Genomic DNA, 21,035 nt, shown 5'->3' on the forward strand with positions numbered 1-21,035 from the left:
ATGGTCCCAGATAGAGAGCACAGGTTCCTGACGCTGCTCTTGGGTGCGAGTCTCGGCAGAAAGGTCGTCAGCAGTAGAGGGCACAGCTGTTTGCTGGCCTGCATCTTCGTCTTTAACTTGGTTCAGTATTACGAGCTGACTGAACTGGTCGGCATCTGAATCGAGCTGCTTGGGTTGAATGTTCCAAAGTTTCTCATGTGACTCGTCCCCATTGCTATATAGAAAGGGTGACTTCACTTTACCACTGAAGGGATTAGTAGTGTCTGTGTCCACATGTTCACTATCACTCTGAGTGGGTACGCCCCAGGGACCCGAATTCTGGAAGACTGGAGAAGTCGCCTCTAAGTTAGACTCCCCCTCTGAGTCAGACAGTGGCTCTGCAGATGTGCTGACATTTGGTCTCCCTTCCTGTAGAGGGCTGGCCCACCACTCACTGCTGTCGGTTGAGAAGCCAAGCATTTCCAACTTAGCAGGGTCTCCATCCCGGGGCTCAGGCTTGGGAGACACCTGCCACATGCTATCTCCCATCCTCCCTGTTTCTGCAGCTTTGACCTCCACAGATGTGTCCTGTGTGCCAGTCTGCACGAGTGGTGACAAGATCCACTGACCAGGGCTGCTTTGTTGACTGTCACAGAATGGCTTATTCTCTTTCTCTCTTGGCTCTGAACTACCCACAAAGATAGAAAATTCAGACTTGGGATCCTCTGTGGTCAAGAACTCGGGTTCATGCAGCGAATCACAAGCCCCGGATTCGTTCTGAGAAACTTGGCAAGTGGCCAAATGGAGCTCCGTCTCCACCAGCTCTCCATTACCGCCACCATCATCGTCAGAACCTGAGCTTGTAGATATGATGCTAGTGTCCTCTGGCTGCGCAATTTCCAGAAAGTCAAGTTCATTTTTCTCTTGATGGCTAATCGTTACACTTCCTCCCTGATATGCATAAGAATATTCTGGATATTTATCCGTTCCAAGGCTGGATGAAGAGGATGAGGAGTCATTGTTGATGGGCTCGCTTGGAATCTCGGGAAATTTAGGATCCCTGTGATCAGACAACTTTCCCAACCCATCCTGTCTGTTTTCTGCAAAGTCCCTCATTTCAGTAACCACTTTTGCTTGGGATTCGGTGGCAAATTGTTCCGGTTCTTGGTGAATCGGTTTGCTCCTGTCTTCTTGATCCTCTTTTTGAAGTCCAGTATTGGGTCCATGGGTCCAGGGCAAAGCCACTGGAGACTCATTTGGATCAGGACTCGACATACTTGAATGAGTACATTCACTGGAGAGGCTGTCTCTGTCATAATTTCCTGGGGAAAGAGCTTCCGGGAAGCCGCTCTCAGGGCCATGGCCTGCAGGATTCGCAGTCGCCTCATAACTTATGTGACTGTCCCACACGTCACTATCTATAGCGCCGTTCCAATCGTCCAAGGTTTGAGGAGACTCATAAAGCAGCTTTTCATCCGCTTTTCCTGACTCCAGAGGATTGTGGGCTTCAGTTTTCTCAAGTTCCATATCAGATAAAGGCATATTTTCTATTAGATGAATCCTACCGGAAGTTGTGCCCGTTTCACCTGAATTTCTGACATCCACGAGAGATTCCTCATGGGTCTCTTTTGTCTGCAAATCACTTGTGGGTGTCTCTGTTTGCACAGCAAAGGAGTCTAGAGTATAAGGCTCCTTCTCGACTTCTAAGGCTTCCTTTGGTCCCTCCGTTTGAGGGCCGGAAGTGACTGGAAGAGAGTTGATTTTGCCCGATGCACTGCAGATTTCTTGGTGTTTAAATGCAGCTGAAAAAGACACTGCCTGGTCACTGGGCTCTTTTCCCTCCACCCCGGAGCCTAGCGCTGCCTTCTTGTTGAGATGCCCACTGCTAGAGGCTCCCAGGCCTTCGATCTCACTTTCAATCTGTCCGAAAGCATGGCCAGTCCATGGGTCTGACTGTGTGACACGTTCTGGACTCTCCGGCCTGGTCACCAAGGATGCTGTGTCACCTTGGGACTCTGTCCACATGTCCTGGTCATCAGGCTGAGATGTAAGTGCTGCTGACTCACTGAATCCAGAGGCTTCTAACATGGGACTGTCTTTATCATTTACTGAGTGCCCGGGAATTTCAGGAGGCCAAGTGCTTTGTCCCATATCTGTAGTACTGGGTGGACTTGGTAATCTAAATGTCGGCATATTTTTATCTCTCATGACAGAATCCCAAATACTGTTTGCAATTAACTGCCCACTCTTCTCATTCAGGATATGGTATTCACTGGGACCAGTGTCCCCAGTGGGCTCTGCAGAGGCGGAGAGGTCCCAGTCTACCTGGTTTGCTTCCTGATGCTCTGTGCCCCAGGGTTCCAGCTGCTTCACTGAGAACCGGGTTTCCGGTTCAGTGCTTGCAGCTATGGAACCTTCTGCTTGACCGTCGCCGCTGATAGCCACACCCCCACTGCAGTCATCCCAGTCCAGTTCGTTGTCCATGTCCGAGATGGTCGCGGTGGACTGTGTGTCCTCCAGAGCCACTCGGTTCCATGTCTCAAGGCTGTCGGGGGCTGCCTGGCGTGAGTTGGTGTTGCTGTGGAGAAGGGTGAGCTGCCGGTTTGCCTCGTTGTAGAGTTGCATCATGCTGGGGTCATCGTAACTGGATGGGCTGCTCTCCCCTCCATCGTCCTCCCTGGAAGCATGCTCGTCTCCCGCACGCTCGATCTTGAGTAAGTCTTTATCTGGAGGATGTGCGCCATTTCCTTCAGGTGTATCGTCTGCAGGAGGTGATGCCCACATGTCTAAGTGCCCGGGACCGGAACCAATTCGATTTCTCTGAGACTGCTGGGGTGACGTTGCGAGAGACTCAACATCCTCTGCAGGACAGTTAGTGTCTTTGGACTCAGAACCATTCTCCTGGGAAAATGGCTTGTTTTCCGTTTCCTTTTCATCTCCAGCGTATGTTGGCGACGTGTAAGAGTCAGAGGTGGAGTAGTTGGTGTCCAGGGGGGATGGGACTGAATCTTCTCCTAGGTTGGATGCGCTGTAATCAGAGCATTTGTATGACAAAAAGGAGTCTTCCCAAGGAGCCGATACATCTGACCCTCTTTTCTTAACACTCTCCTCAAAGAGGCTCCAGGAACCTTCCTTCCCATATACCCTCCTTCTGGCTGTTGCATCCACCAAACCATTCTGGTCTTCCCCTGGCAGCTTAGAAGTATTCCACGTTTGACCCAGATCAGAAATGGGGCTTCCAGATGTAAGAATATTATCCTTGGGGCCGCTGCTCGTATTGCCCCAGATTTCTGGAGCAGCATCTGCATTGACCTCAACAAGGGAATTGTCCAGTAGGTCTACAGCAGGGAAAGAAAACCCGCTTTTGGCCATAGCCCACTCATTCGGGTCCTGTACAGGCAGCATCTCGTTGTTAGTGGGATGAAGATTCCAAGTGCTGTTTAGAGTCTCAGTGTTGTTTTTCTTATCAAATGCACCCCAGGACGGGAATGGCACCGAGACTGCAGTGTCAGCCGAATCCGAGGGATTTCCCCAGGGCTCGGGCATCATTGTCGGGGAGTGGCCTGAATGCCACAAAGCAGCGAAGTCTTCTATGAGGTGGTTTGTCCCTTGAGGAGAGGCATCTGTCAAATGCGGCATCTCTGTGGGTGGATGCTGACATTTCAAGCTCCCCTCCTCCTGGTCATGCGTATCTTTGCTGCCCAGTTCAGGCTGACCAAATTCAGATTCCCAGGGATCTGACTTTGGGAATTCGAGACTTTGCGGTTGGAAGGCGGAATCCGAGGTTCTCCTCTCAACGGGGCCGTTCCTATGCTCTTTCCAGGATTCCGGGCTCTGGAAGACAGGCTCTTGCTCACCGGGGCTCCACGCATCCACGATATTTTTCGAGTCAATTTCTAAGCCACCCCACCAGCTGCTGCACCGTGTGCGGGTCTGAGGCGGCCCCAGGTGGGTTGCGTCTATGGCATTTTGGATCATACCTTCAGGATAGAGTGGGGCTGGCGCTTCGGTTGACGGTGAGAGTTCTGCAAAGCTGTTCATAGGTGTTGGTGGGATCCTCTTCGCAATATTCTTCAGCCGTGGCGGGGAGGAAGGTCCGTCTCCCACAAAACATGCCAGGCTTAAATTACTTTCAGAGTTATCTCCTGAACTTTCTTGTCCCTGGACAAACTCTTCATCAAATTCCACAAGGCTGTCTTTCCCGGTCTCTGACAAAAGTGAGCTGGAGGAGTAATTAGACTTGCTGATCCCCATCTCACCAAGTCCTTTCGGCCCCGCAGAGAGGTTTCCTTCTGATGAATCACTGTTGGGGAAGCCGTCTTCTGGCGAGTAGTCTGCAGAATGGGAAGATGGCTGGGATTGCTCAGAAGCCATGGGTGCTGGGTCAAAGTTGAAGAGGTCAAAGTGTTCGCTGTGTTCCTCTGCAACTATCCCTTCGGGGATGGGGCTGTAGGAGTCAAATCCCGGGAGAAGGCTGTGGTGAGGCCCAGCACCCTCTCCCACAGGGCTGTCATCACTGAGAAACACTGAGCTCTCCTTGGATGAACGACTGCTCCTGATGGTGGCCAAGCCGCTGTCGGGACTAACAAGGTCTATATTGACATCTGCCTGAGCCTGGTTAGAATCGTTGAGCTCTGGAGGGTTTTCTATGAAATTCACAGAGCTGGGCTGTGGCTCTATGTCAGAACCATAGAGTTCCATAATCCCAGAGGAGCCCTGGGACAGGGGCGCGCTGCCTGCCACAGCTTCCGTGGAGGATGTCCGGCTGTTAGAGACCATCTCTGCACACCTCCTGTTGATGACTTCCTTGACAAGAAGAACCACCTGGTCACAGGTCACAGAAGGGTTCTCCTGCTGGTATACCAGGATCTCGTCACAGCCACATTCAAATGGCTCCAGTTCCAGGAAAGGGTTCTGACTTTCTTCCAATTCACAGCAAATCTACAGGGAGGCACAAGGGTGTGTGAGCGTGGAGATGTCCCTGGCATTTTGTCTTTCTCAGCTTTTCACTAAAAAATTGTGTATTTTCACATATGTGTACTATAACAACATCATTCCTCACCTTCTTTTCCTCCCTCCAACTCCTTCCATTCCCCTATTTCTTCTCAAATCTATTGCCTGTCTTCTTTATTTTTTGCCATGAACCCATACACTATATATGAGTAAATATAGAACTATAACTTGCTGAGTCCATTTAATGTTTCTCATATATGTACATTTTTAGAGATGATCACTCGGTGATAGATAACTAATCAGGGGGCTCATTTCTCGAAAGATTGATTGTCCTAGCCAGTTTTATATCAATTTGACACAAGCTAGAGTTACCCAAAAGGAGGGAACTTTAACTGAGAAAATGTCTTCATAAGTTCTAGCTGTAAGGCATTTTCTTAACTAGTGATTGATGGAGAGGGCCCAGCATTGCGAGCGGTGCTACCCCTGGGGTGGGGGTCCTGGGTTCTATAAGAAAGAAGATTAAGCAATCCTTGAGAGCAAGGCAGTAAGCAGCACCCTTCCATGGTCTCTACATCAGCTCCTGCCTCTGGGTTCCTACCCCATTTGAGTTCTGGTCCTGACTTCCTTCAGTGATGAACAGTGATGGGGGAGTGCAAGCCAAATGAACCCTTTCCTCCCCAACTTGCTTTTTTGGTCATGGTGTTTCATCGCAGAAGTAGAAACCCCAAGTTACTGATTCTCCCTCTCTCAACAATCACATATTGCCTCCATCTCTTCTTCTGGGGCTGGGATCTTGCATGCTTTCCGCCATGCACGCTAGCATTTCTGCTGGTGGTGTCGTGGATTAGGTCTTATTTAGGCAACCACACTGTTGAGGATGTGTGGGTAGAGCTTGCTTGTCATACACGGGAGATAAGCTCACAGCAGACATTCTGGTCCTCTGGTCCTGCAGTCTTTTCACACACACATCCATGCACGTACGCACGCACACACATGCACACATGCATCCACCATTCCACAACATTCCCCGAGCCTTAGGTGTAGGGGTTGTTTTGTAGTGTATCAATTGCTGATGGGTATCACACAGTCACTTGGTCTGTGGATTTGATCAGTTGTGCTTTCTATAATGATCTCCGTCTATTGCGAAAAGAAGTTTTTTGGATAAGGGGTGAGAGCCACCATTAGCAGACTGCGTCTGGGCACAGGATGTGAGCACTGTCAGTAAGGCCTGGAGGGTGGGTGTGGCATGGCTGGGCTGACGTCAGAAATGCTGATCAGATGGACATAGCATATAAAACATGCAAATGGGACCTGGGGATTGAGAATGGTGGCCTTAAAATATTTTATTTATGTGTGTGTGTGTGTGCATGTGTGCATATGTGTGTGTGTATATGTGTGTGTGCATATGTGTGCATGTGTGCCTGTGCGTGTGTGCATATGTGTATATGTGTGTGTGTGCCTGTGCATGTGTGTGCATGAGTGCCTGTGTGTGTGTGCACATACCCATGTGTATGCTTTCTTTTGGAGGCTAGAGGACAACTATAGGGTCATTCTCAGACATGCCATCCACCCTTTTGAGACAGGATCTCTCACTGGCCCAGAGCCTACCAATTTGGAGAGACTGGACAGCCGGTAAGAGTCAGGAATCTTTGTCTTTGTTTTCCCAGGGCTGGGACGATAAGCCTGTGGCACCCTGTCCAGTTTTTTGTGAGGCAAGTACTTTCCCAAGAGAGTCTACTCCCCAGTCTCTAATAAGTGTGGGCCACTGTGCCAGGCTGACTGGTGCACGTGACTTCACTCAGGGCTTTGTACATGCTGGGCCAGCTGTCTACTGACGGGGCTGGATCTACAGCCCACAAAAGTTAAAATGTCCATCTGTCTACAGAGAAGAGCACCAGCAACTGAGACCCAGGTACTACTGTACCCAGCTTAGCCTGGCACCAGCTCTTTCTCCAACCCCATTCAACTTAACATTACATTAGTCAGCTTCTCCATTTCACTGGTTTCTGGGAGTCACCGGTGACTGTCTTTAAAATCACCCAAAGCCTTTCCTAAGTGTAATATAGCACCATCTTCCAACAGCTGTGATATTTGAGTCTGCAGAATCCCTGGGTGCTGACCAAGCATTTGATTCAGAGAGGAAGCCAGCTCCGGCCTGGCCCTGATGGAGTGTTAAGGCAAAGGAAGAGGTGAGAGAGGGAAAGGGCCACAGGTTGAGCCTCCCCATGGCACTCAGGCCCCTTCTTTTCCTTCTTGTCCTGGGGAGCAGTGACATAGAAATCTGAGCAGACAAAGGCACCTGGGAGGCAGAGGGACACCGAGCCAGACAGCCAGCTCCAGGCCAGGCGCAGGCTGCAGCACTTGGAAGTTTAGGGAACACCAGGACTGTTTTGCCATGCTGAGCTTTTGAAAAAGCCCTACATGGGGCTGGAGAGATGGCTCAGTGGTTAGGAGCACTGACTGTTCTTCCAGAGGACCGAGGTTCAATTCCCAGCACCCACATAGTAGCTTACAACTGTCTCTAACTCAAGTTACAGGGGATCTGACACCAATGCACATAAAATTAAATAAGTTATTGTTAGAAAAAAAAAGAAAGAAAAAGCCCTTCAGGATTAACAGGGGTTAAAGATGATGGTGGAGAGAATAGCCTCAGAAGCCGTGGAAATGGCCTTGATGATAAAACAGAGGTTTTTGCCAAGTGCTTATCCATACCAGCACAGTTGTGTGTCACAGCCAGAAGCCACTGCAATGGCCTTGATGGTAATCGGCAACACAGCACAGTTGTAAGTGTGTCACGCCCAGAGGTTCTTTTCTTCTCACAGTGATACTGTGCAGCTGTTTGTTTTGTTTCAAGCTTTGTTGATAAGAAAACAAAAACTAGGGAAGGACTGGTGAATCAACAACTCTCTGCTGGTGGGAGGGGACCTGAATTTTGAACTCTGTGATTGAACCACAGAGGTGGACTCTTCACCTTGTGACCACAAGATCAAGAAGGACCCCGTGGTGCAGAGCCTGTCCCCTTTGGGTTGCTGGGAATTGATGGAGGAAGGTCATTGGTTAAAAAAATAAAGAAACTGCCTTGGCCCATTTTATTGGTTAGAACATAGGTGGGTGGAGTAAACAGAACAGAATGCTGGGAGGAAGAGGAAGTGAGCTCAGAGACGCCATGCTCCCCTCTCCCGGGCAGACGCGATAGCTCTGCTCTCTGAAGCAGATGCATGAAGCTCAGACCCAGGATGGACATAGGCTAGAATCTTTCCTGGTAAGACTGATGCTACACAGATTATTAGAGACGGGTTGATCGGGATATGAGAATTAGCCTGTAAGGGCTAGAGTTAATGGGGCAAGCAGTGTTTAAAAGAATACAGTTTGTGTGTTGTTATTTCAGGGCATAAGCTAGCAGGCGGCCGGGGTGCTGGGGACACAGCCCCACCACTCCTATTACAACAGGGAATTTAGAGGAGCTGCTTTTGAAACTGTCAGTGGGATGAGGAGAGAAGAGGAAGTGCCGGCTCCAGGGTTTTGACCACTTCCTTTGCTTAAAGAAACTTACTTTCAAAACGACTTGGAAAAGGGGTCTGCTCCCAAAAGTGCTTTGAAAACTAAGATAGCAGACATGTGGACAACTTATGTCTTCTATCTACAAAGTTATGAGCAAAAAGGGTAAAATCGAACCTTTGTTATGGTTTGGCAGTAAAATATCCCCTCACGGGCTCATGCACTTGAATACCTGGTCCCCAGCTGTTATGGGGACGCTATGGAACTCTTTAGACACGGTCTAACTGGTGGACACTGGCCTGTAGGTCGCAGGGAAGCCCTGCTTCTTATCTGGCCATGTTCTTCCTGATCCGGTTGCAGTGTGATAAACCACGTCCCAAGCTCCCACTTGCCACAGATGTCAACTTCCATGCCTTCTCTGTCATGTTTCAGTAGTTCTGAAACATGAGCCTGAGGAAATCTCTCTCCCATTCGTTTGCTTCTGCCAAGGGTTCTGTCACTGCGACGAGAAAGGTAATAGCACACCCTTGGGTCCAAACACATAGTGTGTTAACCCTGGGAAAGCCACAGTGGAGATTTGACACACACAGGTATGCAGGTCAGGGCAGAGGACACAAAGTGCACCATAGCAGGGGCATCATGTTCTTATCTGAACTCGAGAAAGCAGTGAGAGTAGATACAGTCATCGTGAAGGAGCCGAATGGAGCTTTAGAGGACACAGGGAGATGCTGAAAAAGAAAGTGGAGACTTTGCCTCTCGCCACGCGAGGTAGCCAAGGACTCTGACTCGCTAGTGAGGTTCATGTTAACCAGTCATTATATCCACATCAATCTCAATGTTAGTTATTAAGTATAATAACTATTTGGACTCATAAATCCAGGACCTGTTGTGATTAACTTTCTTCTTCTCCTCTTCCTCCTCTTCCTCCTTCTCTCCCCTCCCCTCCTCCTCTTCTTATTTTTATTTTCTAGGTTTTGTGTTAAAAGGCTCAACTCTCACCCTACAAGATCCAGCTGCTTACCCGAGCACCTTCACTGTGTTTGCTAAGGCATCGGATCACTTGTTCTAAACACCGGGCACCACATGGATATTGAGACAGTGGCTAGATTGGTTATCACCAGGGAATGCTCTCAAAAGAAAACAGTGTAGAAAAGGCAGACTTGCCTTCATTTGGGTGAGAAAGAGCTGGTAGTTTTCTTTATGGATTCAGTCTATAAGGGGAACAGTTGTGAGGTTGTGCTATGGTTTTGTGTCACTGTGCAAAGGTCTGCACACTCAAAGCTTGGCTCCCTAAATGGAGGTGACAGTATTGATGGGGTGGAATCTTTAAGAAGTGGGGCTAGCAGAAGGTCGTTAGGTGACAAGAAGGATTAATGAAAGCTCCAAGGGACTCTATCGATTTTCACTGGAATAAGTTGTCACAAAGCAAGTCTAGACGTTTGCTTCCAGGTTCTCTATGCGATGCTGTCCTCGAGAAAGCCCATGCCGCATCAGGGCACAAGTCCATGCCCTGCTCGTCTCAAGAACTGTGAGCCAACAAATGTCTCTTCTTTAAAAAGTACCTGGCCTCTGGCATTTTGTCAGCAACATGAAATGGACTAGCAGCCTTTCTAAAATGAAACAATGCGTGATATGCCCCAATTTCCCTACAAGTCCAGTATCAGGACTCTATCTCTTGGGCCTATTTCTTAGAAGACAGCAGTCTGTTATTACTTCTTAGCACATGTCCTTAATTCCAGAAGCTCACCAACAGTGAAACAGACCGAGGAAGGCTCACCTGGCTGCACAGTTCCAGGTTCTGGGAGTACACTGCGATTTGCTGTCTCTGCTGCTCCTCCAAGGTGTAACTCGCGATCAGGATGAGGACATCAAAACCAAACTTGTCTGTGAAGGCTTTCAAGTCACTGGTGATGTTGCTATGAAACAGGCAGTCCTGAAACGACAGGCATGTGAGATCAGTGTCAAACTGCCTGCTTCAGACAGCGGCCGCACATCAACTCAGGCCTGTGATGCAACAGGACAGATAGTTATCACCAGAGGTAAGTGAAGTAAATGCTTTGAGAAATTTCGGAAATATCCATGTTCTGGCTTAAAATACACTTGACTGATTTGTTTCCCGAACCAAGGAAGAAAGATGTCTCTGCCTTTATTATCAACCCTTTAGACAGGAGTATATTTTTATGAAATATTTATCAAGTATTTGAAAAGCACATCTCATCTTTTATGATACCCATATAAGAATTTCTTTTGGCTCTAATCTCAGTCTGTCACTAGAAAAGCAAGAAGCATCATACACCAGGGGTCTGCGTGATTGTCTCCCTTCCTTCTGATGTGGGAGGGTCATCTGTCTATTGTTATTTTCATTGGTTAATAAAGAAACTGCCTTGGTCCTTTGATAGGACAGAAAATTAGGTAGGCGGAGTAAACAGAACAAGATGCTGGGAAGAAGGGAAGTGGAGTCAGATGCCATGGAGCCAGCCACCAGGTCAGACATGCTGAATCTTTCCTGGTAAGCCACAACTTCGTGGTGCTACACAGATTATTAGAAATGGGTTAAGCAATATGTAAGAACTAGCCAATAAGAGGCAGAAATTAATGGGCCAGGCAGTGTTTAAAAGAATACAGTTTGTGTGTTGTTATTTCGGGTGTAAAGCTAACCATGCGGGAGCTGGGCGGGACAAAAAGCAGGCATGCCCGCAGCTCCGTTCTCCTTCCTTCCTTCCTTCCTTCCTTCCTGCCTGCCTGCCTGCCTTCAAGAAGTATAGTGAAGTCATCTTCTGTTTCCTGATCTTCATACATGATGTATTCTGATATACTCCTATCTTATAATACTATTTATTTTGGGGGTGGGGTGGGTGCCCGTAGTGGATTGAGTGAATGAGAATGCTCCCCATAGGCTCAGGTATTTGCTCAGTTTGTCCCCATTTGGTGCTGCCATTGTGGAAGTTTAGGAGGTGTCTGGAGAAAGGGGGACAGGGCTTGCCCTACATTCAGTTTGCTCACCCTGTTTTGTGCTCTCTCAGCTCCCTGCTCCCTTTGCCATGCTTCCTCAGCACAGTGGACTTCAGTCCCTCTGGAACATCTTCTGGAGGTTGCTTGGTCATGGTGTTTTATCACAGCAACAGAAGTAGTTAATACAGCATTGTAGGTGTGCATGAGTGCATGCACGTGTGTGTGTGTGTGTGTGTGTGTGTGTGTGTGTGCTCTCACGCGCATGTGTACAGATGTCGGAACACAACTTTGGGGAGTCAGTTCTTTCCTTCCTTGCTAGGCAGGTCTCTTGTTTCTGCTGCTGCTCGGCAAACTCCAGGCTAGTTGTCCTGTGAACATTCAACCTGTCCTATCTCCACCTCCACATCTCATCTTGCTGAAGGAGTTCTGGGATTACAGATGTGTGCCTTCACATTTGGATCTTTTGTGTGGGTTCTGGAGATTGAACACAGGCTGTCAGGCTTGTGCTTCAACACTCATATCTGATTAACTAGCTCTACAATTTTATTTTTTACTATTATTGCTAGTTTCCATTCAAATTTCTGAAGATAAACTTGGATGAATTGGCTGGGGAATTCTTTTCTGAAACAGGATCTTCCATATGTGGAGCTGTGGTACTGAAGCCAAGGCTCTGTGTGTTACCAGAGCACTCTACAAACTGTGCTGAAGCCCCAGTCCCTGAGGATTTTCTAATGTGGGGTAGAAGTCCGGCAGAATTTTATAACAGCTGTAATGCTGGGATTACCTTGTTATATATGGCAACTGCAGAGAAGGCAGTAACTGCAGCACTCCCAGAATGTGACGTCACGTACAGAAATGTTTTGACTTTTCAAGTTATATCAACTTCAGTGAGACCACTTTGCCATAATTCTCTCACTATCATCACCACCAACATCTTCATCATTCTCATTATGTAAAATCAGTTAACTGAGAGCTTATGATTTTCTCAGTGAAAAATATCACGATGTACACTCAAGGGATTTAGAGACTTCTATGCATTTTATTACAATAGTAATTGTAATTATGTTTGCTGTGGTACAATATTAAAACTCAAGTATTTACCATAGAAAATGTGATTGTCATGCCACCCCCTCCTAACCACTGTGAACATCTGAATAGGTACATCGAGTTATTGATCAGTTACCACATTAATATTTGCACCAAAAATTACCATTTGTGCAAGGCTCTGCATTTTGCTGAGTGGAATCGTAAGGTCTATGAGACCCCAAAGAGACCCTTGGTAGGTGGGGCTTCCATGTGCTGATGAGGATTGGCTGTCTGTTTTGGCTTGCTTGTTTTTTGTTTTTGTTTTTTGAGACAGGGTCTTTCTTCATAGCTCTGTCTGTCCTAGAACTCACTAGGCAGAACAGGCCAGCCTTGAACTCACAGAGATCCACCTGCCTGTGACTCCTGAGTGCTGGGACTAAAGGTGTGAGCCACCGCGCCAGCTTCTCATGGCAGCTGTTCTTGTTAGGGATTTTACTAGGCCACTTAGTAAAGAGAAGGTCACTTTCTCCTTTAGGTTAGAGAGAAGTACACACGGGAACCACAAAGCTCTTGGGATGTATTCTTGATGGATACAAAGGATCTATTGGTCTGATTTGGTAGTGAAGTTTGTGATGCTCACGTACAAGAGACCCAGAAAGCACCCTGCCAGCACCTGTGTTTTTAATCTGTGTCTGAAGGCCATGCGGGCATTGAGTGGGTATTAGAGAATGCATTTGCCCACGGGAGTTCAGAGTCTGCCTTCTTTGGATCAGACTATCCCGTATGTGTAATAAGCATTCACTAGATAAAACACTGCAGAGCGTCACTGGTGATTAATCAAGAACCTGGATGCTGGGCTGTGGGCCTCTACGGATGGAAAGCAGAGCTGACACTGAAAGCAAATGGGAAAGATACTCAACTACAGCTTATCATCAATAACTGAAGACTTTCTAAGAAGCCTCAAATTTTCCTTTCCAAATGTTTTACAGGAGGATGGCACACAGTCTGAAGACATTGTTACACACATTGGTGACCACTCCCCTTGCGTTCCTTAAATAGGAACAGGTTAATTTGACTTTACATGAGTAGATGCCGATTCAGAAGCACTATTCAAAGCTGTAGTTATGGGCATTCTGCTATTCGAGAATGCTGGCTACATCAGAAGCTGTTTTGATTCTTTCTTTCTTTTTTTTAAAAATATTTATTTATTTATTATGTATACAATGTTCTGTCTGTGTGTATGCCTGCAGGCCAGAAGAGGGCACCAGACCTCATTACAGATGGTTGTGAGCCACTATGTGGTTGCTGGGAATTGAACTCAGGACAATGCTCTTAACCGCTGAGGCATCTCTCCAGCCCCCATGTTTTGATTCTTCTTTGCTATACAGTAGTTTCTAACATCTTGTCTAGTAACACTAGTACATTCTGCATCCACACCCCAGACTTACTGAAGCTGCATCTGTCCCTGCACCCCAACTACAAAGCTCTGCATTCGCAAGGGATTGGTCCACATATTTTCCAATAATCAGCTCTTGGCACTCTCAGTGCTCTCCTGAGACTTGGATAACACCCCTACCCTCCAGTTCCTTATACTGACCTCATCACAAAAACACCTTGGGCTGTGTGTTCTAAACACTTTGCTGAGGATTGTTATTTAGCTGTTTAGAGACCAAGTCTAAGAATGTGTGTTTTCATCATGTCCCTTAAGTAATTCTTGCAGTCTAGGTCTTCTGGGTAAGACTGGCCAACCATCCCGTGGGTGATCCCAAACCAAATTCCATGGATTTAAAAGAAGTACCAATAAAAAAAAAATCATGTGAGCCATTTTGGCGTATTATCAAATCTGATACATCTTACAGTAACCGCAAACAAAGATCAGCTTTGATGCCCCATGCACTCTGATGAATTTGTCCAAGCCAGATCCCATCCTACTGGCCTCAAGGTAGTGTCAAGAGTTTCGTATTTAAAACAGTCAAACAAGGGAATGAGTGAGAATCTTCAAGACTCGGGGAGGCACAGTCTGTTTGTTCTGCTTTTGCGCTGGCGCTGTTTGCACAGCGTATAATTTATTCTTGTCTTCTAGCTATGCAGGGAGTCATGTGCTGCAGTGGCTCCTACGTTGCTGACGAGCAACGCCGGCCCTGAGTAAACAGCTCTTCATCATCAGCTCAGCCCTACTGTAGACACAGGTTGGCATTTTATTTCCCCCATCTGCCTCTACCTGATAAATTACTGTTTTAGTTACACGTATACAAATACGATTTGTTAACCTGCTCAGATGTCTGTGCAATGCTTCTTCCACTTGCGGTTAAATTACACACACACATATGCGTTTCCCACTTAGTTAGAAAACAAAAAGATAGTCTCTTTACAATTTACCGTGCAAATGCCCTCTACATTTCTGAACCTCCCTGCAATTTAGGAATTTTACTTATCATTGCAACTGGGAACCGGTCAGCCAGATCAGGAAAAATGGCAATTACTTCCCATCGGACCCCAGGTCCCAAAGATTCAATCATCAAACATTTAGAAGGTTGTGAATCTGTTTGCTTAAATAATCCCAAGCTCTGGAATTAGAAAAATCTAGAAAGGCAGGGACCAAAAAAGGGTTGTAATTTCCCAGTCAAAAGCTAATGCAGAGATCTGCAGAATCCTACAACAGCTCGATGTTAGTACAGATGGTGACAATGATGGCAGCCCAGTGTGGAGAAGCGGAAACGATTTGACTCCACTTGACCTAATATGAGACCTGAGATCGCGAGAGCCTGGTAGATTTAATGCACTTGTTGTTGGAAATACAGTCAAATGCAGTGGGAAATTCCATCGTTCTAAACTACCACTTTACGTCTTGCTGCAGTACTTCAAAAGGTCAGTATTGTGGGCTGGAGACATGGCTCAGGGGTTAAGAGCACTGTTGCTCTTGTAGAAAACCTGGGTTCAGTTCTCAGCACCCATGTGGTGGTTCACAACTGCTCATAATTTCAGTGCCAGACAGCCTGATGCCCTCTTCTGACCTTCTCTGGTATCAAGTATGCATCTGGTGCACAGCTGTAAATGCAGGCAACAAACACTCATACCTAAAATACACTGAATAAATCTAACATAAAAAATTTAAGTACCAATAAAGCCAACAACCCCCACACAGAGAGAAAGGGAGTGGCTGGAGGAGGCACCAAACTTTTCTAAAACGAAATTCAGTGACGAAGCTAAATGCTGGCAGCGCCATGGATCCCACCAAGCCAACTCAGTCTAAGTAATGTCTTAGGGACATCTGAGTAGTTCAGAGGTGGGCCTTTCTGGGAGAGAAACAGCACTGCCCCCATACACCCCCACCTTCAAGTGTCTTCTAGGTTGCCTTGTTTGTGCTGAGACCCATCTTTCTGCTCCAACTGCTCTTCTCCAAGCTGCCAATCACTCATGTTGACCAATCAAACATGCTCCTTTTCTTACCCCACTGGGCTTTACCCGCAGCTCCAACAAAGCTGACCTCCTCTCTTCCTGAGTACGTCATTTTCCTGACATCATGCCCTCCTCGTGATTCTCTTCTCACTCACTGGACACTCCTTGGTCATCTTTGCTGATCGTACTTCCTTATTTCACTGCTAAGTGCTCACTGCCCCAGATACCTCGTGTCCCCCAACTCCACTATCTCCTTGGTACCCACTCTCCTTGGCAATTCCATTCAAAGACACGTGGCTTTAAAACTCCTACTTTCCAATGAATAAGTACACCCACCTGGACTCTATGCATGGGAATATCTGACCGTCTCACAGATACAAGATGAGCTGAGTGAGTCCTGCCCAGTTCCTTCAGTATTATTAAACGACAGTTACTCAAGCTAAACAGCTAGGAATTATCCTGCATTTTTCCCTCCCCCCTTCACGTCTCACATATTCTGTCACCAAATTTCCTTAAAACATACATCGGGCCAAACACCTTTTTTCTCTATTTCCATGACTGTCTTAGACACAGCCACCATATCATCTTTTTGGTCTCTATTTCTTTTTTATTTTTAATTCTCTCTGTGCATGCATGCATGCATGCGTCTGTCTGTCTGTCTGTACACATATATATGAACATGAGTGTGGGTGCCACAGAGGCCAGAGGGGCTGCATTCCCTGAAGCTAGAGTTCCAGGTGGCTGCGAGTCAGCTGGTGTGGGTGCTGGGGTTCCGACTCCGGTCCTCTGGAAGAATAGTATGTGCTCTTAAGCACCAAATCATTTCTCCAACCCCAGCTACCATCATTTTCTTGCCCAAACAATATTCCAACTAGTATCCCAGGCTCTTTTTTCTCCCTCAGTTCATACAGCATCATCCCTGGCTTTTAAAAATGTAAGTCAGATCAAAAAAGATGGGTAAGTATCTAAAGGGATTTGCCAACTTGAGTTGTATGTCGAAGTAGGAAAGAAGAGACAATTTGTCCTCTACAAGGGTGCACATGCACACACACACAAGCATGTGCACAATACATAAGTGAATAAACAACAATTTAAATAATGTAAATAAAATAATAGCACTTTGCTATTTCGAACCCACTTTCCCCAATACAATAATTACTACTTGCCATCATTTTATTTTCCTTAATTGAGAGGCAAAACATTTAGTATCCTTGAGTATAAGGGTTTAAATAAATCAATTAGAATTAGATATCCCAGTAGAAAAACATTTGAGGGATAAAATCCGGGTCTTCTATACGATTCCATTGGTCGACTTCTCTGTTTTTATGCCAGTACCACACTGTTTTCATTACTGTAGCTCTGTAATAGAGTTTGAAGTCAGGGATGGTAATGCCTCCAGAAGATCCTTTATTGTATAGGATTGTTTTGGCTATCCTGGGTTTTTTGTTTTTCCATATAAAGTTGATTATTGTCTTCTCCAGATCTGTGAAGAATTTTGATGGGATCTTGATGGGGATTGCATTGAATCTATAAATTGCCTTTGGTAGAATTGCCATTTTTACTATGTTGATCCTCCCAATCCAAGAGCAAGGGAGGTCCATCCATTTTTTGGTATCCTCTTCAATTTCTTTCTTCAATGCCTTAAAGTTCTTGTCAAATAGATCTTTCACTTCCTTGGTTAGATTTAAACCTATGAACACCTCATTTTCGATAAAGGAGCTAAAAGTATACAATGGAAGAAAGAAAGCATCTTCAACAAATGGTGCTGGCACAACTGGATGTCAACCTGTAGAAGAATGAAAATAGACCCATATCTCTCACCGTGCACAAAACTCAAGTCCAGATGGATTAAAGACCTCAATATCAGTCCGAACACACTGAACCTGATAGAAGAGAAAGTGGGAAATACCCTACAACAGATGGGCACAGGAGATCGCTTCCTATGTATAACCCCAGAAGCACAGACATTAAGGGCAACATTGAATAAATGGGACCTACTTAAACTGAGAAGCTTCTGTAAAGCAAAGGACACTGTCACTAAGACACAAAGGCAACCTACTGACTGGGAGAAGATCTTCACCAACCCCGCAACAGACAAAGGTCTGATCTCCAAAATATATAGAGAACTCAAGAAACTAGACTTTAAAATGCTAATTAACCCAATTAAAAAATGGGGCACTGAACTGAACAGAGAATTCTCAACAGAAGAAGTTCAAATGGGCAAAAGACACTTAAGGTCGTGCTCAACTTCCTTAGCAATCAGGGAAATGCAAATCAAAACAACTTTGAGATATCATCTTACACCTGTCAGAATGGCTAAAGTCAAAAACACCAAGGATAACCTTTGCTGGAGAGGCTGTGGAAGAACGGGTACCCTCATCCATTGCTGGTGGGAATGCAATCTTGTGCAACCACTGTGGAAGTCAGTGTTTCGGTTTCTCAGGAAATTCGGGATCAACTTACCCCTGGACCCAGCAATACCACTCTTGGGAATATACCCAAGAGATGCTCTATCAAATGACAAAAGCATTTGTTCAATTATGTTCATAGCAGTATTATTTGTAATAGCCAGAACCTGGAAACAACCTAGATGCCCTTCAATGGAAGAATGGATGAAGAAAGTATGGAATATATACACGCTAGAGTTCTACGCTGCGGTAAAAAACAATGACTTCTCGAATTTTGCATGCAAATGGATGGAAATAGAAAACACTATCCTGAGTGAGGTGTCCCAGACCCAAAAAGATGAATATGGGATGTACTCACTCATAATTGGTTTCTAGCCATAAATAAGGACCACGGAGTCTACAATAGGTGAACCTAAAGAAGCTAAGGAAGAAGGTGAACCCAAGGAAAAACATATAGTTGTCCTCTTGGCTAAGGGAAGTAGACCAAATTTCCGGGGAGAAAATGGGATCTTGGGGGGGGGTGGGATGGGGGTAAGGGGAGATGGGGAGAGAAAAGGTAGAAGGGAAGGAGGGGGGACCTGGGAAACAGGAGAATTGGGATAAAGGAAAGGTGGATAGGGGAGCACGGAACCACAATTCTTAGTTAAGGGAGCCACTTTAGGGTGGGCAAGCGACTTGACCCTAGAGGGGCTCCCTAGTGCCCAAGATGAGGTTCCCAGTTAGTTCCTTGGGCAGCTGAGGATTGGGAACCTGAAATGACCCTATCCTAGAGCAATACTGATGAATATCTTGCATATCATCATAGAATCTTCATCTGGTGATGGATAGAGATAGAGACAGAGACCCACACAGGAGCACTGGACTGAGCTCCCAAAGTCCCAAGGAGGAGCAGAAGGAGGGAGAACATGAGCAAAGAATTCGGGACCACGAGGCGTGCATCCACCCACTGAGACAGTGGAGCTGATCTACGGGGAGCTCACCAAGGCCAGCTGGACTGTGACCGAAAAAGCATGGGATAAAACCAGACTCTCTGAACATGGCGAACAATGAGGGCTGATGGGACACCAAGGACAATGGCAGGGGGTTTTGATCCTACTTAATGTGCTGGCTTTGTGGGAGCCTAGCCAGTTTGGATGTTCACCTTCCTAGATATGGACGGAGGGGGGAGGACCTAGGACTTAACACAGGGCAGGGAACCCGGACTGCTCTGTGGACTGGAGAGGGAGGGGGAGAGGAGTGAGGGGAGGGGGAGAAGGGTGGGAGGAGGGGGAGAAGGGTGGGAGGAGGGGGAGAAGGGTGGGAGGAGGGGAAGGGAAATGGGAGGCTGGGAGGAGGTGGAAACTTGTTTTTTGTTTATGTTTTTTTTTCTTCTTTTCGCAATAAAAAAAACATTTGAAAAGCATAGAAGACAATTTACAACTGAGATACAAATAACTAATAAATATTTGAACTCACTAATCAGAGAAATTCTTTAATAATAAAATCTTTACCCCATTTTCTGTCATTGATAAATATTTCCAAATGGGCACCCCCATGATTTTAGCAATAGAGCATAAAAAATTGAAATGCATGCAATATTTGTGGACAAAGATATTCATGGACTTATTACCTTAATAACTAGTACTCAGAAAGAAAATCTGTATGGTCAATAACTGAGAGATTGTCAATAAATTAGGCAATGGTCATGCAAATGAAATTATTATACTACTATTATAGTATTATAATTATTATTATACTACTATTAAAAATTAAAGAGTTGTTAAGAACACCAGAAAATGTTTAAAGCAATTAGGTGCAATCTAATCTCTATGGTATAAAGTTGAAAGATACTTTGTTCTAAAATTTGGTATTTCTTTCTCATAAAATCTCCTATGTGGGACCGGCGAAATGTCTCAGTGGGCTAAGGCATTTCTTTTACCCTGATTTGATCCCTGGGGTCCACATGATGGAAGGAGAGAACTGGCTCATGTATGTTGTCCTTTGACCTCCATAAGTACCCTGTAGCATCTTTTCCTGTTTCCCATCAACAGAAGTTTAAAAAATTAATTAAAAATTCTCATTGCAGAGATATTAAGACACTCTGATATTAAACTGTCACTAGCAGCCAAACTGCTGATCTTTGTATTTTTCTATTTGAAAGCATGCCCGCTAAAGCTTTCTAGTTACACCCTTGGCATCATTTAGATTATCTTGACTGTGGCACTTTCTACCCAGGTGAGTGTCCCTCTACCTCTGAGCCTTAATTTCCTCAACTATCAGGCCCTATCTCCAAAGAGTACTGTGAGAATCAAGATGATATACAAAGGGCTAGCCTGGGCCTTAGACACAGTATCAGGCAACAGGTTCCTTTTCTTTCCTTGGTTATTAAACTGTCAAGAGGCCACTCTCCTCTTAAAGTTTTGAGACTCCATCCAACCACAGGAAGCATTTTGTGAGATTCTGTACATGGAGATTCCTTGTTTGTAGAATGAGTCTGTCCTTTATATCCCTCACTCCACTTGAGCTTTCTAATATTGATCACGCTAATCTCTAAGTCACCTACATGACATACACAGAAAATCTTCTGTCAGATGGTGGAGGAAATGCAAAGTCAAGTCTGAGCAAAGCATGCTTTAGAAAAACATAATATGATACGTAAAACCCCTAGGTAAGGCGGCATTTATCTCAGTGATGGATTCTGTTGTTAGTCCCTGATAGAGCTACTGAGCCACTCTGCACAAAAAGAGATAGGAAGTAACTTTTCATTCCTTTGGTGGTTAGGATCTCCTTCATATTTCCATCATTCCCTCCCCAGTACCTAATGGCCTTTAGTGAGCTTTA

At 45.8% G+C, this 21,035-nt stretch overlaps 1 protein-coding gene across 1 annotated transcript in view; it reads right to left on the bottom strand.

Moving 5' to 3' along the window:
* The window catches only part of LOC121454718 (protein prune homolog 2-like), a 158,120-nt gene that overhangs the window by 118 nt on the left and 136,967 nt on the right, over positions 1 to 21,035 (bottom strand). Inside the window, exons 7-8 of the mRNA XM_041662152.1 lie at positions 10,208 to 10,363; positions 33 to 4,920 (exon numbers count right to left, since the gene is read on the bottom strand). Coding sequence (XP_041518086.1) covers positions 33 to 4,920; positions 10,208 to 10,363 — 5,044 coding nt within the window. The remainder of the gene's footprint in view (positions 1 to 32; positions 4,921 to 10,207; positions 10,364 to 21,035) is intronic.

The sequence above is a fragment of the Microtus oregoni genome, unplaced genomic scaffold (assembly GCF_018167655.1).
Source record: "Microtus oregoni isolate MIOR12 unplaced genomic scaffold, Mior012 000012F_ref0000307, whole genome shotgun sequence".
NCBI lineage: Eukaryota > Metazoa > Chordata > Mammalia > Rodentia > Cricetidae > Microtus > Microtus oregoni.